This window comes from Electrona antarctica, assembly GCF_951216825.1.
Source record: "Electrona antarctica genome assembly, chromosome: 21".
In the NCBI taxonomy this organism is placed as follows: domain Eukaryota; kingdom Metazoa; phylum Chordata; class Actinopteri; order Myctophiformes; family Myctophidae; genus Electrona; species Electrona antarctica.
In genome coordinates this window covers 15,753,656-15,769,254 of record NC_136802.1, presented here as the reverse complement: position 1 = coordinate 15,769,254, position 15,599 = coordinate 15,753,656, and the positions used below count along the sequence as shown (strand labels likewise).

General features: G+C 45.9%; 2 protein-coding genes across 2 annotated transcripts in view; one reads left to right on the top strand and one right to left on the bottom strand.

The window, feature by feature from the left end:
- Positions 1 to 15,599, top strand: part of LOC306914457 (neural cell adhesion molecule 2-like) — a 454,732-nt gene that overhangs the window by 50,549 nt on the left and 388,584 nt on the right. The window lies entirely within an intron of this gene.
- Positions 10,523 to 15,599, bottom strand: part of LOC306913740 (RNA 3'-terminal phosphate cyclase-like) — a gene marked incomplete at both ends in the record, with an annotated part of 120,400 nt that continues 115,323 nt past the window's right edge. Inside the window, one exon of the mRNA XM_079490553.1 lies at positions 10,523 to 11,685. Coding sequence (XP_079346679.1) covers positions 10,523 to 11,685 — 1,163 coding nt within the window. The remainder of the gene's footprint in view (positions 11,686 to 15,599) is intronic.

The window sequence follows — 15,599 nt, the reverse complement described above, 5'->3', positions numbered from 1 at the left end:
AGGCTGTGCTTTTGGTCAAAACAAGCTTGATTCACGGCTCATAACTAAAGCGTTGTTGATTGCGTTTACAAAATGTATGTTTTGGGTGAATTAGCAATCGCGGATCACCACTTTCCATTTCCGGTCTTCACTTTCTTTTGTTAATGGCTTTCAAAATAAAACACTCCCGGCATTGCATAATGGCGTATGCAGAACGGAGGCGAAATACGCCATGGTGGCGGGTGAGTTAATTTACGGGGGAATAATAATCCCACAGCGTCCATTGTTAATGGAGGTTAATTAAGGAAAACGACGACTGTGCATTGGAGAGAAAATCCATAGTCTTCAGGGAGGTGACAGAGCAGCAGGGACGGGTTTGCTAGCGCTAGCGGCCACTGTTCTAACTAGCTTGCATTTAGAACTCCCCAGACGTATAGCGGGCCTAAACACAGACCTAAATTCCTGTCCAGCTCTCAGATTCCCATGGGAGATCACCATGATTGTTTTTACCGACATTTGCACGTTCACATTGGAACAGAAATAAAACCAGCGATTGTTTTTTCTTCACTGTGTGCATTTACACAACTCTCACAAGTGGAAATGATGAATATACCGTGAAATTAAAATGAAAAACGGGAAAGTAGTTCTGCCCCGGCCGTGCGTCGACGCTAACGTGACGAGTGCGTCCCCTCAGGCTCTGTGTGTGTGTGTGTGTGTGTGTGTGTGTGTGTGTGTGTGTGTGTGTGTGTGTGTGTGTGTGTGTGTGTGTGTGTGTGTGTGTGTGTGTGTGTGTGTGTGTGTGTGTGTGTGTGTGTGTGTGTGTGTGTGTGTGTGTGTGTGTGTGTGTGTGTGAGAGAGAGACATGTGGTTGATGACTCTGTTCAGGAGAGACAGCAGAGATTGTACGTGGCATGTATGTGTGTGCACGAACACACGTCTGCACATGAGAGAGGGTGAGGGGAGTGATTTATGTGCTGTTTTTAATCAGGTGGTAGAAAATGTTATTAGACAAGCCACTTCCCAACTCTGTGTGCCTGCAAATGAGACCTCTCCCATTGCATTCTGGGATGGGAGACAGGACTGATATTAGCTCTAAGAAGTAAGAACTCACCTGTTACGGGGAGGGAGGGGTGAGAGAGAATCTAACAGACACTGGTGATACAAACGGGCACGGAGAGAGCTAAAGACTAGATCAGGGGTCTTAGGAGAGAGAGAGAGATGAAGCAGGGACCCCCACATATTGTACAACATTGTGTTGCAGATTAGTGTTGGAAAGTAGTTACTGCGAGAGTAAGGTCTAGCCAACAACAACTCGGAATTCCTTGATCACTGCCCTCCACAATTTCCTATCCAACATCAGGTTCTTGAGCTCTGCAGTGTTGTCAGCCAAGCTGTCGCATACCACCTGTACGCTTCTTTCCCCTCCTGGCTTTGCCCTGGGTTGGCTCCCAGAGTCAATTTACTTGCCTCAAGTTCTGGGTGCCTGACGCAGTGCCCTGCCAGCCTCATCCTTCTCTCTCTGACCCGTAGTAGGTCCCCATAGAGGTCCATCCATCTGATACCTAATGCCATTCGTAGCATTCTTGTGTAGACTCCATCCAGGGCTCTTTCCTATGTTGTACTGTGATGGTCCATGTCTCTGCCCCATACAGCAGTACTGACTCCACAGTACTGCTGATTTCCACACTCTCCTCATCCCAGGCTTTCCAGGCAAGTGCTCTCCGAACCTTCAGATCCTGTTCAGTTGAGGCAGCCCAGGCCCCGAGGTACTTGAAGTCCTCAACTCCCTCGAGCACCGTCCCGTCTGCAGTGGCAATGGTTTTGTCCTCGGTGTTGACTGTCATTACCTTTTGTTTTCTTGGCATTGAGCTTGAGGCCTGTGGCATTAATCAATCAATCAATCAACTTTATTTGTTCAGACTCGGGGTTTAAAAAGTAATATTATGACTTTACATATTCCTCCTTGCCAAAAGTAACTTGTTACATCTGACTTTACTCTTTTTTCTTTTCTCGCCCCCAACAATTGGAGAGAGGGAGTAAGCGAGATAGAAGAGATGGAGGGTGCAAAAGAGATAGATAAACACCACATTCACACCATGACTGGAACCTCTTGGCTTCCGCGTTCTGACAAAGTGGCACGTATCCATCAATCGCTCGTGGCGAGTAACGATTTCTGCAACGGTAGGCAGAAAAAGTTGAGTAAAGTTCAGTTTGCCAGACGGACGGCGAGATCTCTGCCCACTCATGTGTGTCTGGGAGAAATCTATAAAGTCAATTCAACGAATTGAGGCTTGAACGGCTGTGAAAGCCAGCGTGGTATCAAATCTATGCCCACTGCTTTTGGAAACCAATCCTGATATACCATCCCTGTATGAAAGAACTGCCTAAACTCATTGCCTTGGTTCTGCAATGCTGTTATTTTGTTTTGTTTTATTTTCAACACGGTTTTAGCTTATTTTTTTTTGCTTCAACAATGCATTTCGACAATGATTTAGCGCTATATATTTCAGCACAGCGGCCTCTGGACATTAAGTAGAAAGAATAACTGACCTCACAGCTCCTGGAGAGGTCGGAGCAGATAGAATCTGCCTGCTGTTTCAGACGGCGCTGCATATATTTATGCATATTTTTCTTTTTATATCAGATAATATTCACCTTTTATCAAATCAAAGTCACCAACACTTAGGGGACAGGATGGCAGAAAATAAAATGTGGCTCGTTGCTAATCTGATCAACAGCTTGAGGAGTTTGGCTTCCATGCAGGACCTTTCCAGGTCCTAAAAGTACCCGTCATGAACTAAGACTATAGTGGTTCCCCCCACCTTTTTTTTGGAATCAAAACACCTACTTGAAAATCCCACCACTTAATCTGACACGGTGTCGACTCTTTTTTTTCCTATTCAAAGATGTTTTCTCAGTTTCAAGGGGCCAATTGCTTTGCTTGCTTTCGGGACATATAACCTGAGGTTTACGGTTTGTTTTTATTTGATGTTTTTTTCTTGGGAACAAAGCGTGCCTGCTGTGGCCATGTGTTTACGGACCAAACAGGAACCCTACACGGGGGAATGAAACTCAAACCCCAGGCTGATTAAACCCGTTCAGCCTTCTCCTTCTGAAGTCCATTGTTTAGCTATTGGCCACTCTCACCAGGAGAGATTGAGGAACAAATTAGAAGAGGAACTCAGGGCTCACAGTCGGTGATGGAAGAAGTACTCACATGGTTTACTTTAAGTAAAAGTACCAATACCTTATTGTAGAAATACTCTGTTACTATAGTACAAGTCTGGCATTCTTGAGTAAAAGTACAAAAGTATTGGCATCGGACATAATACTTCACGGACAAGTAAACCAGTTTTCAAAAATGTATAAAATGTATTAACAAATCCTTTGAAAATATCAGATCTGCAAGCTCACAACCTATGACACACAGTGACACGTTGTGAGCTTGTAGATCGATGTAGTAAATCATACATTGGTCAAGATCTACAAAGTAACTAGTAACTCAAGTTTTACAATCGTTGACTCTGAGAAGCAGTGGACTAGTAGATAAAAGTACTGAACATTCACGGAAATGCTCCGTAAAGTTAAAAAATAAAAACCCCAAAATTGTACAAAACAAGTACAGTATACCTGAATAAATGTACTTAGTTACTTTACACCACTGCACAAGGAGAGATTGTAAGAATAATAGAATAAAAGAAAAAGACATTCAGGGGCTCACAGGCAGACGTTAGATAAGGTCTCTGCAGTCAGCCGTCCACAGAGACCTGCTAAATCCTCGGGGTTTGGGTGGTGAGCCCAGACCTTTTGACAGCCTTCGTTTCTGTGATGCTCCTGGGCTGACTGATGACTCAGCGATGCCAGCAGCAGCAGCAGCAAGCGAGCATTAACCCATTTAGACCTGACCTCAACATTTTAAAAAAAATCTTCTAAATCCGCCAGTTTTCTGAAATAAATATTTTCACGATTTTTCAAAAATAGCAGACCTACAAGCTCGTAGCGCGCCACTCGGTGGCGCGCTATGAGCTTTTAGATCTGCTATTTTTCAATAGCTAAATTATAACATTTTGTTTAAAACACCAAAAGGGGTTCCCGCCCAAAATGGGTTAACCCATTTAGACCTGCGGACGATTCTACAAAATGTCTTCTAAATCCTGACAGTTTTCTGAAAAACCTATATCATGTCGTTCTCAAATATTTTCATGTCAAGGACCCCCAGAATTATATGTAATTGGCCCCAGACCCCAATCTGAAAATATGTTGTTCCAGGGAGGGACCCCCCCAGAAGCAAAGATTTGAGTTAAAACGTTTGCTCTGAAAGAAAATGTAGCTCGTAGCGCGGCACTCTGTGTCACACTATGAGCTTGTAGATCTGCTATTTTTCAATAGCTAAAGCATGACACAATGCTTTAAACACCAACATTCCCGTCCAGAATGGATTAAATGCACGCCTGGGAACCTGCGGGGTGCCACCAGATGGCATTTAACACACCACTTTACCAGCCTGCCTGTTTCAGGGACCTGCAAGCATTGGTTTAGTATTATTATAAGGATATAATATTATGCCGTTAGGAGCTGAGGGAATGAATTGTCTATTGATGTGTCCGGGGACTGGGTCCTCACAACAAGGGCAGTGCAAAAATATATGTAAAAAAACATAGCTGTGTGTGTGTGTGTGTGTGTGTGTGTGTGTGTGTGTGTGTGTGTGTGTGTGTGTGTGTGTGTGTGTGTGTGTGTGTGTGTGTGTGTGTGTGTGTGTGTGTGTGTGTGTGTGTGTGTGTGTGTGTGTGTGTGTGTGTGTGGGGTTGTGTGTGTGTGTGTGGGGTTGTGTGTGTGTGTGTTTACATTAAAAGAAGCAGTTCATGTGCACACAGCGGGGAAGTAAGAGTCTCCAGTCAATATTTCCTCTTCTTGATGTGACGCGATATTCCCCGGTGGTCTGTGTGGGTTTCTAGCGACAGTGTTCTTCTATGGAAGGGAAGTACACCTTTACGTTTAATGCTGAGGATATTGCAAATATAATGGATTAATAATTAAACAAATTAATATCATATAAATTTAATTAGTATTTCTTGTCTAAGAAAAAACAATGTTTGAACTGATGAACTGTTCATTTTCGCCTTTCGGCTAATTCCCAATGCGGTCGCCACAGCAGAGTTTCCATCTGTTCTGTTTTCTCTGCGTCTTCCTTCTGTGACTCCAGCCTGCATGTCCCTCATCTCTCTCACTGCATCCACAAACCTCCTGTTTGGCCTTTACTGTAAACCCTCCTCCTCTTGCCTGGCAGTTCCATCTTCAGCATCCCTCTCCAAATGCATCTCCGCCTCCTCTGCACGAGTCGACCAACCTCCACACTCTCTTGCTTTGGAAGAGAGGTCATCAGGTGGTCTACAACCTTCAGTGTTTCAACCCTCAACCACTACACTCTCCAGTTCGTGGGTCGAACAGTGATTGGCCAAATCACTGGCCTTCTCATCCAGGCTTCCAGCTATAGACGTATCCATGGAACTGCAGAAAATATTTATAAATTGGCTATTTATTCAATACTAACGTGTCTCTCTCGCTCTCTCTCGCTCTCTCTCTCTGTGTCCCCTGTTTCACCTGGACTGATGAAACCATGCTGCATCTTCTTGCACCTCTGTTTTGGTCGACGCTCCCTTCCTGTTGTCACCTGGCGTCATCAGGTAAGGCAGCACTGACACGCTCTCAAAGGAAACATAACATAGTTAACATAGATCATCTCCTTTCTCTTTTCAGTAGAGCCTTTCTCTAGTAGAGAGTGGCTCTACTGTCTAAAAACCACCGGAATGCCATTAAAACGACTATCTTAACAACACAGGAATCCCACTAAAAACCCCTATCGACCAACACAGGTATTTCCATTAAAAACAACTATCTATCAATCCCGGAACCGAACGTCGTTACAATCAATATGAGAGAGACGGAGTTGCCGTCTTGTTTCAGTGGACTTGATAACAGGAAGGAAATGCGCGGGCTGCAATCTCGTTAGCTGCAAACTGATAATTGAAAATCTGGTTCCAAGTCTGTTGACTTTGTCTAGCTTGTTAAAGAACCGACTTGACTTGCGTATGGCAATTTGCAACGTGGGTGCACGCACGCACGCACGTACGCACGCACGCACGCACGCACACACGCACAAAGAGAGAGACAAAAGCGGCTGGCTGTCTCAGACTCAATTACACATGAGGATGACAGCTAGAATGGAGAGGTACAGCATACACTTGCAAACACACCCACAGTAATATAATATAATACACACACACACACACACACACACACACACACACACACACACACACACACACACACACACACACACACACACACACACACACTGCATAAATATGCATGGGGATTCTAGAAGGTATAGAATGCCACAACACTGACACACACACACAAGCGTGCGCACGCACGCACGCACGCACGCACGCACGCACGCACGCACGCACGCAGACACATAAATGCAGAGCAAAAGGAATAGCTGATACAGGTAAAGCACAAAACACAGTGAAGGGTATTGAATATTTTATGATGTTTTTACTGGCCTGTCAGTGGCACAGCACATGCAAAGTGTGTGCGTGTGTGCGCGTGTGCGCACGCTTCCGTGTGCGTGACTGCATGTGCAAATCATACACACCTAGAAATGTGACGGTTTGTGTGTGGGTGTACTGCATGTGCACAATGTGGGCAGTGTGACGTGCTCCTCCAGTATACAGCATGACATACTGTATATACTGTATATACTGTATATGGCACTGAAGCTATCGCTCGTGGTGTTCGATTCTACACCAGTGCTTCCCAAGTGGCCTCTCACAATGGGCTCTATGCACACACACACACACACACACACACACACACACACACACACACACACACACACACACACACACACACACACACACACACACACACACACACACACACATTTCGATTTCTTTATTTGAATCCACAAATTACAATTAATTTTACAAGGAGACAAATATAAAGCGGTTGACAGTTCATGTTCACTTAAGGATACACATGGCACCTCCTCCTCCACACAGACAAACTGCCTATAACAGCCGAAACAGAACTACTTCCGTTACAGGTGTTACCGATGATACAGATGTGCCATTTGAGAACTTGACATGTCCTGCCATAGGCAAGACAGTGGATTGTGGGTGCATTCATTGTCAGAACATTGTCGGTGAGAAAGGAGTACATTTGCAACGGTGGTTGTTATGTAAATGCTGTTCAGATTATTTTTTCACAATGGAAAGAAATGTTGAAAAGTGACACTTGTTTTCAGTAACAAAAAGAGGAATTAGCAAGGCTAAACAGTGAAAAGAACCTTGGGAAAACAAGTATTTCCAGGAAAAAGTACAGGAAAGCCTGTACTTAAACCATTTAGGCCTGACGTCGAAATTAAAAAAAATACTTTTTAGAATGCTGAAATATTCCAATTCTACATTGCGCTAATACGTCTGATCTGTCTTTAGAAGTGTTAATATCAGAAACGAGATGCATGATGAAGTCAGCAATTAGAACAGAACATCAACGTTCTGATCAAAACCACGGACAGCTCCATAGATTCAGAGTGAATAAGGAAGATTGTCGGCCCGTAAACCAGGAAGTGAATGCCTGCATGCGCAGTATAATTAAAAAGGACCTAAAGACGTGTCCACACGTCCTGGGCCTCCTACTGGTGTAATTATGAAGACGTGTGGACACGTCCTGGGCATCACATGTGTTAAAAGGAGATCAATAAAGTTAAAGGCAAGGTCCTAGAAGTGGGTTTTCAGCTGCCTCGTGAAGCCTGATATGAAGGGGGAGTAAGTTCCAAGTCCTGTGTGCATTGCTACCAAAGGCAGCATCGATGTGTCTCTTGTCAATAGCTCCATCAGCAATCCAGCACAGAGTGTCCTGAGAGGACGGCCTGGGCCATACCTCTGCAGTCAATCCGACAAATAGGAAGGTGCTAGACCATTCAAGACTTCAGCCAAACAACTTTATAAATAACTTTATAATCTATCCTAAACTGCACAGGGATCCAGTGCAAGGACGTGCGTGTGTGCGTGCGTGTGCGTGTGCGTGCGTGCGTGCGTGCGTGCGTGCGTGCGTGCGTGCAATCATTTTTATTTCTACATAGTAGTTTTATGTATGTACTGGGAATCTGAAAAAAGTGTGCATGTGTACAGTATATTGTGCTCCACACCTGTAGCTCATACTGATTGTGAATGTGAAGTAGCTTTTAATTTAGTCGCTCTCAAGAAGGTAATAGTTTCCCGATAAGAACATAAAACAAAAATACATCGCATGATGCACCTGGGACGTATCCTCAGTGATGTATCCCAAGATCATCAGGGTTTCGGGTCTGGCAACATCATACCCCTCACTCAGGTGACCCAGCCGGGATGATCAAGTCCCGACTTACGTCCCAGTAGCTACCCTCGATCAGTCCCATTAGGGACCTCTTGAACTACTCTGCTGGGACTGGGTATGCATGAGGATCGCATCAATCTGGCGCGTGGAAGGACTAGGCTCTGTGGGTTGACTCCTGTCCGGGCCCCTCCTATGTCTCACCAGGTCAATTCCTGCTCTCACCAGGTCCAGGTCGTTGCACCAGACTACCAGCACCAGGCACTTCATTCAGGAGTGGCGGATCCTCGAGCCGCAATGGTTCCGCAGGCTCCACCTGGTCCATGGTTGTGCCGCAGGCTCCGCTTGCGGCTTGAATGGCCCTCCTAAATGCCTCACCGTGGGTTTTAATAGCTATCTTGTTGCTTGTTGCTCGTGACTCTTGATGAATTAAAAATGCATGTACTGGGAATCTGGGATGACTTAACATTGGACAAACTAATGGCTACACACGTGGACACAGTTAGTTTTATAAAACTCCAACCATTCTCTGCGGTCGGTAGGTAGCTAATTGCATTCATCTACTGTCCCACTTCCAAATGAGGCCCTGATGAGACGGCCATAATTAAAACGGGTAGAGATCCGTGTGTCTCCGTGGGTCTGAAATTGAGAACCATTGAACCGCAACATCCAAAATGTATTTTCTTTGAGTAGACTCGCTGCAATTAATTTAACACATGCATGCGTGTACATACATGCACCCTCGCACACACACACGTGCACCGACACACACACCGACACACACCGACACACACACCGACACACACCGACACACACACACGCACACATACACATACACATACACATTCAATTACATTTAATAACAAAATATCCCAAATTCATCTGTAAATTGACAAGACAGACAACATACAGACAGCAACATCGTGTGTGATTTCACCCATCTGTGATGAATTCTGACAGGACTGTTAGACCGAAGCCTGCTTTGTGCTCATAACATTAACACTCACAGTCACATTAGGCCTATCATGCTTCCGAAGCTATAGCAGTAACAATCACAGTCACATTAGGACGATGCTTCTGAAAATATAACACTAACGGTCACAGTAGGAAGTTTGATATGCATATGGCCACCGACCCCCATTTGAAAACATACATCATCCTCAAAGTCCAGTCTATGGACTTTGAGGATATTTCAATGTTTGTATAGAACACTTTAGAGAGCACTTTAGAGCCAGCCAAGTCTACGGACTTTAATGTTTGTTCAGAGCATTTATAACAAATCGTTTTGTGAGACGTCATGTGGCCAATATAAATAGAGTGGGAGCCCCTCGCTTCACACAAGTGTGATTTTGGTGCAACCACTCCTATAGACAGCTATGTGTGTGGCCGTGTCCCTGGGTCTGTCTGTCCCTGTGTCTCTGGCTGTGTCCCTGTGTTCCTGGCTGTGTCCGAGTGTACCTGGCTGTGTCCGAGCACAGAAATAGCATTATGTGTCACTGTTGCACAGCCTAACACACAGACACACACAGGCCAGGGAGGAGGACCAGTACAGTACAGTGCAGTGCAGTGCAGTGCAGTGCAGTTTTTTTATTATCTCTGGGCAAAAGCAGTGCAACGGCATGAGACGTGGCACTGCCGGGGGGAGTGTACACTCGAGTGGACAAATTCAACCAAATAGATCTGCAAGGAGTAAGTGTACAAATACACAAACTGAGAATGTAGAAATGTGGTTCCTAGCTATCAGTCATCATAGCTGGGGCGGGACCCCTGGAACTAGGGATGTCCCGATCACGTTTCTTTGTTCCCGATCCGATACCGATCATTTGATTTTTACAGGACACCTATGCCATATCACAATACTACAATGTCCAAAATCACAGACAATATCCAGTATAATATGATATGGATATAATATCGATACTAGGGATGTCCGGATCCCGAGGGGAGCAGCTTTGTGTGTCGTGTGTACCACAGGAATTATTTGATTGGCTGAGCATGGAATGTGATGTATGAGGATGTATGATGATAAGAGCGCCTCTCACTTCACACAGGTGTGATTTTGTTTTGCTCCCGATCCGATTCCGATCACCATTTGAAAGGGAAGTGATCAGCCCAGATTTCTGATCACGTGATCGGATGGAGACGACCTACCAGGAGCACTGAGCTACAGGTCGGGGTTGGTGACGCCTGCTCCGTTACATTCGATGATGTAGGTGACGTCACCGCCGGGCTCCTCCTCCTCCTCACACGGGCTTATCGTAAACGCCGCCCGGGTGAGCCGCTCCGCCACGTGGATGGCCGTCTTGGTGTGCAGCGTGATGGCACCGGTTCGAATCCGAGACCGTCCCTTGGCCAGAGCCATGAAGATGATCAGCTGGTCTTGCAGGAACTCGTCCACGCATCCCCAGTGCCTGAGGTTCCTCAGCAGCATCTCGGCCGCCTCGGCGCCCACCTCGTCCGCGCGGGCGCCTTTCCTGCCGAGGGCCGACCCGGCGAAGACACATCCCGTGGAGGTCTCGGCGACGACTATGATGCCGCTCCCGTTGCCGCAAGCATTGGCTTTCTCCTCCTGCAGAGCTTGGATGTTGACGGGCAGATCCTTGATCTCCTTCCGGATGGTTCTGATGGCGGCCGCCGACATGTCCTTGGCCAGCGTGTAGGGCAGGACTCCGGCAACGAAGGACCTGCCGTAGATCCTGGTGACGGTCCCTCTGTCGGTCATAACCACAGGGCGCAGCTCCTTAACCGGCATCACCGTCACCATCACCTCGCCGCCACCTCTGGGGTAGTACCCTCTTGTCCTGACGTCGCAGTCGAAACGGACCCCGAACCTCTCCGCGATCGGCCTGAACACCTCGACGGCGTAGTCTATGTGCGGTGCCATCTCAGCGTTGGTGCCTCCCTTCAGGCAGAGCTGCGAGGCGGCATCAGCAAACGCGGCGCACGGCAGGGACACCTGCAGCAGAAGCGCCACGCTCCCCGCGGTCCGGGTGTCCGCCACATGTGTCCCGGCTGCCATCTTCCCAGGGCTCAGTCGGACCCGGGTGGATCCGACCGACGCTCCGTCCAGACGTCCGTGGCTGATGTCCCTGACGAGCTCCAGACCAGCCAGGTGCTGCGACCGGAGCCCCGGGGTTCTCCTCCCCGCCCTGATCCCGGTGATGGTGATCTCTGTGCCGGTGATGACGCTCAACGCCGCCGACACTCTCACGATCTGTCCTCCCCCCTCCAGCATGCTGCCGTCGATCTCCAACATTGTTGAATCTGTTTTAATGAACAGATCTCTCTTTCTTTCTGCTTTCTCCGCTTCTCCTTCCTCTGTGTGTCCTGTTCGGATGCTTCAGGCTGTTCAGGCTTATGAATGGGCTGTCGGATTTAAAATGTTGAGATTTAAAGGAGGACGGACGGCCCCCTCGACCGAATAAACTTGAGCCATTCCCTCCACATAGAACACTCCTTCTTCTTTACCTGCTAGCGCTGCTATTCTTTTCCCCCACCTGTGTTGTCAGTGGTGGACCATATTTGGGCTGGACATGGCTGACGTCAGTGACATTACATCACCTAATCATAACCATTAAATAAAGAAACACAATGATGTTGTAAGATGATAAGAGTACCCCTCACTAAACACGGGTGTGATTTTTAATTGTAAAATCAATGTTAACTTAACTCTGAGAGTGTACAAATGGAACCAAATGGGTCCATTTGGTTCCATGAGGGTCAATTTGGTTCCAAACTAGCTGGAGACCCCCTAAAACTCCCTCAAGGATCCCTGGGTGTCCCTGGACCCCACTTTGGGAACGTAACATACACAGTGGGCACCACTCACTTCATACAAATCAATGTGTCACATTGCAACGATTGTATATCGGCTATTTTCAAATGGCCGAAATGTATATAGGGTTGAAGTTGATACTGTATGTTTAGTATATAAAAATCTACAAAGTAGAGGCATCTGAGATGTAGTGAAAAGTGGAAATATGTTAGCAAAAATACAAATGCATTTACAGTAAGTACTGTACTCTGAGTAAACCTACTTATAGTTACTTTACACCACTGGAGACAGATCTATCGGGACAATCAGTGCATTGGATTTGGAGACATGGCATAATGGTGGCACTATAGAGTTAAGACCGTGGGGTCGGCAAAATCCGCAGGCCAATCCCGCCTGTTGGGTTTGAGAACGTGTCGCTTGGGACCAAAGTGTTGGAGCGAGCAACCGATCGGCCCCCTGCGGGGCTTCAAATAGATGACACTGGCAAGAGAGCGAGGTCTCCCTTTCTATTATGGAAGCAAATAGAAAGAGAGACGGGTTTTAGCCCCGGAGAAAAGCCTCCCCTCACCCTCAATCACCTGTCTGTCTGTCTGTCTGTCTGTCTGTCTGTCTGTCTGTCTGTGTCTCTCTCTCTGTTTACTCTGTCTATCCATCTGTCTGTCTGTCTGTCTCTCTGTCTATCTCTCTCTGTTTACTCTGTCTATCTGTCTGTCTGTCCCTCTCCCTTTGTCTCTTTCTGTATCTCTATCTCCCGGGAAATCACAAATGAGAAATGTGTGTGCTTTCTTGTTTTTACTTCAGTGCTAAGTCTCAGTCTCTCTCTCTCTCTCTCTCTCTCTCTCTCTCTCTCTCTCTGTCCCCCATTCACAACCTTTCCCCCAGCACAATGATAATCGGCCTGCCTTACAACTCCTCTTCTCTCCCCTTCTCTCCCATTCATCATCCCAGCTCTTCATCCCAGCATGCATGCAGACTCCATCCAGCAGCCTCCCCGGATGTCTTCACCTTATTCCTTCCACCAACTCCTCCCCCTTTCCCCTGCTTAGTTGGGCTTGTTTTAAACCAGTGGCTGTGAAACATGTCAATTAAGGAACCCAAAATTAATATATAATTATTATGCATTTGTCTGCAGACTCTCGTCTGGACATATTTTAGGCCAGGGAACCCCATACAAGATTTGCATTGTTAAAACGTTTCAAAACATATTCCACCGTTTCAACTCGATGACGTCAAACAATGGCTACCCCCACTGGTAACTTGTGGTGAAGTGTCTCTGATGAATGGTTTCTTTACAGAAACCCCACAGGTTTTAAAAACATCATCATCCAACATATGTTACCGTGTTTATTTACATGCTATAGCACTCGCTGTTTGGTTACAGTGTAGTTTTTGGCAGCAAATTTAGATTTAAATTTTAGTCATAGTCTTGAATAGTTTTCACTTTGTTTTAGTCACAACTTAGTCGTCTGGAATGTTATAGTGTTAGTCTAGTTTTAGTCGACTAAATCTACAGTTGATTTAGTCCACTAAAATGTATTTTGGCGGGCCTTGATGCCGTCATAATGGCTCATTTTACACTTCTACCGATCTACAAGCTCACAATGCGTCGCACTGCGACGCATTGTGAGCTTGTAGATCAGCTATTTACAGCATGCGACAGCATGCGACAGCATTACTTGTACTGGATCTCTTCACTAGTCCCTTCCTAACATTTTAGTCTAGTTTTTATTTGTTGACGAAATAATTGTCAATATATTTAGTCTTAGTTTTAGTCATCGTAGCTTAGTTTTAATTTAGTTACCATTTAATTTTTGTCAGTGAAAAAAGGTAGTCGACAATCATTTTTCGTCATAGTTTTAGTCGACAAAATCAACACCGTTTGGTTAGCAGCAACCGGGTTAACCACATTGCTACTATTTTGATCGGTTGGTGTGAACCAATCGCCGAAGAAGGGCTTTCAGTCTGAATAATGAAGTGAAACGAAATTAAAATGCAGGGCGAGTGTCAGGCTTGCACCTCGTCCCAGCAGATAGGACTGAAATGGACCATTATTGATCAGCTTAATTGGAGGCGTCAGAATGCAATTCCGCCTGTCTCCCCCCTGCTTCACGGCTGTGTGGAGCCCAGTCTATGGTATTTACATGCTTGGATAGAGATGAGAGAGAGAGAGAGAGAGAGAGACGGCATGTCGAGACCCAGAGAGAGAGAGAGACGGCATGTCGAGGTGCATGACGAGACCCAGAAAGAGAGAGACGGCATGTCAAGGTGCATGACGATCCCTCGTTGACTCTGTTCAACAGACAATAATATAGACTTTAGAATGTAATAATTACAACGCATGCATGTCTATTTTTGAAACATATTTTGCACCGTGTGAAAAATGGGTTACAAAATCGTGGGATACACTCTTCTCTTCTCTTCTCCTCTCCTCTCTCCTCAGTGATTATTTAGTTCATTGTGACAGCTGTGTGAAGTAACATATCCTCATCTGGCATTAATATCACATTAGGTCTCTTCTCTTCTTTTGCCCCTACTGGTACTCATAATCACATAGTCACACACATACATAGTCACATTGGTTAACACGGACATTGCTGTTCCTTGGAGTGGTTGCACCACTCAAACATTTTTATATCAATCTATTTAAGTGTGTGTGTGTGTGTGTGTGTGCGTGTGTGAGTGTCTGCGTGCGTGCGTGCGACCAACCACACACAACTAACAAACTCACTAACAAAGACAAGGAGGCCGTATTGATATTCCTGCAGTTGTCTCTGCCGATGATGAGTAGAGGTGAAGGTTCTCTTTGTCTCGCAGCTCGCCTCTTTCGTGCCCAGTTTGTTTCGCTGTTTTACATAAAATAAATTACTTTTTGGACCAGCTGGGGAAAATGTGCACACGTGCAAAGTAAGTGTGTCGGAAATGTCCTCTACTTCCATGAATATTGCCTGCTATAGCCCTTGAACACAGCAGTTAATTAAGTCAGTGCATGGGTTCTCAAGGTGTGGCCGTGCTGTAGTGCAGTCAAACCACTGTTAACTTGTATTGAACTCATTTTCCCAGAAGCCCATGCAGCCCAGAGCACGGGTCGATTTCCGGTTTTGTCGTCATAACGCGACGGCCTCGCCACCAGGTCCGCGACAAAGCCGCAATTTATTTTTATTTATTAAAAAAACGAATTAAACACATAAAACAAGTAGCGGGTTTGGATTAAATAGCGTGGAACACGGGTTATGCAGCTAAACTGCACAGATGACTGGATCAAAAGGATTGTGTTTATATATCAACACTTGCAAATGAGACAATTCAGTAATACTTGTGACAGGCCTATAACAACTTGGTACATGCTGTTGTTAGCGGGCCCTGAGCGAGGTACATGTGCCAGGCAGTGTTGCCATGTCTGCTTATTATAAGCGACTTTTGGCTTGTTTTTCTGTAAAGTTGCTTGCAAATGTTGGTATTTGCGGGT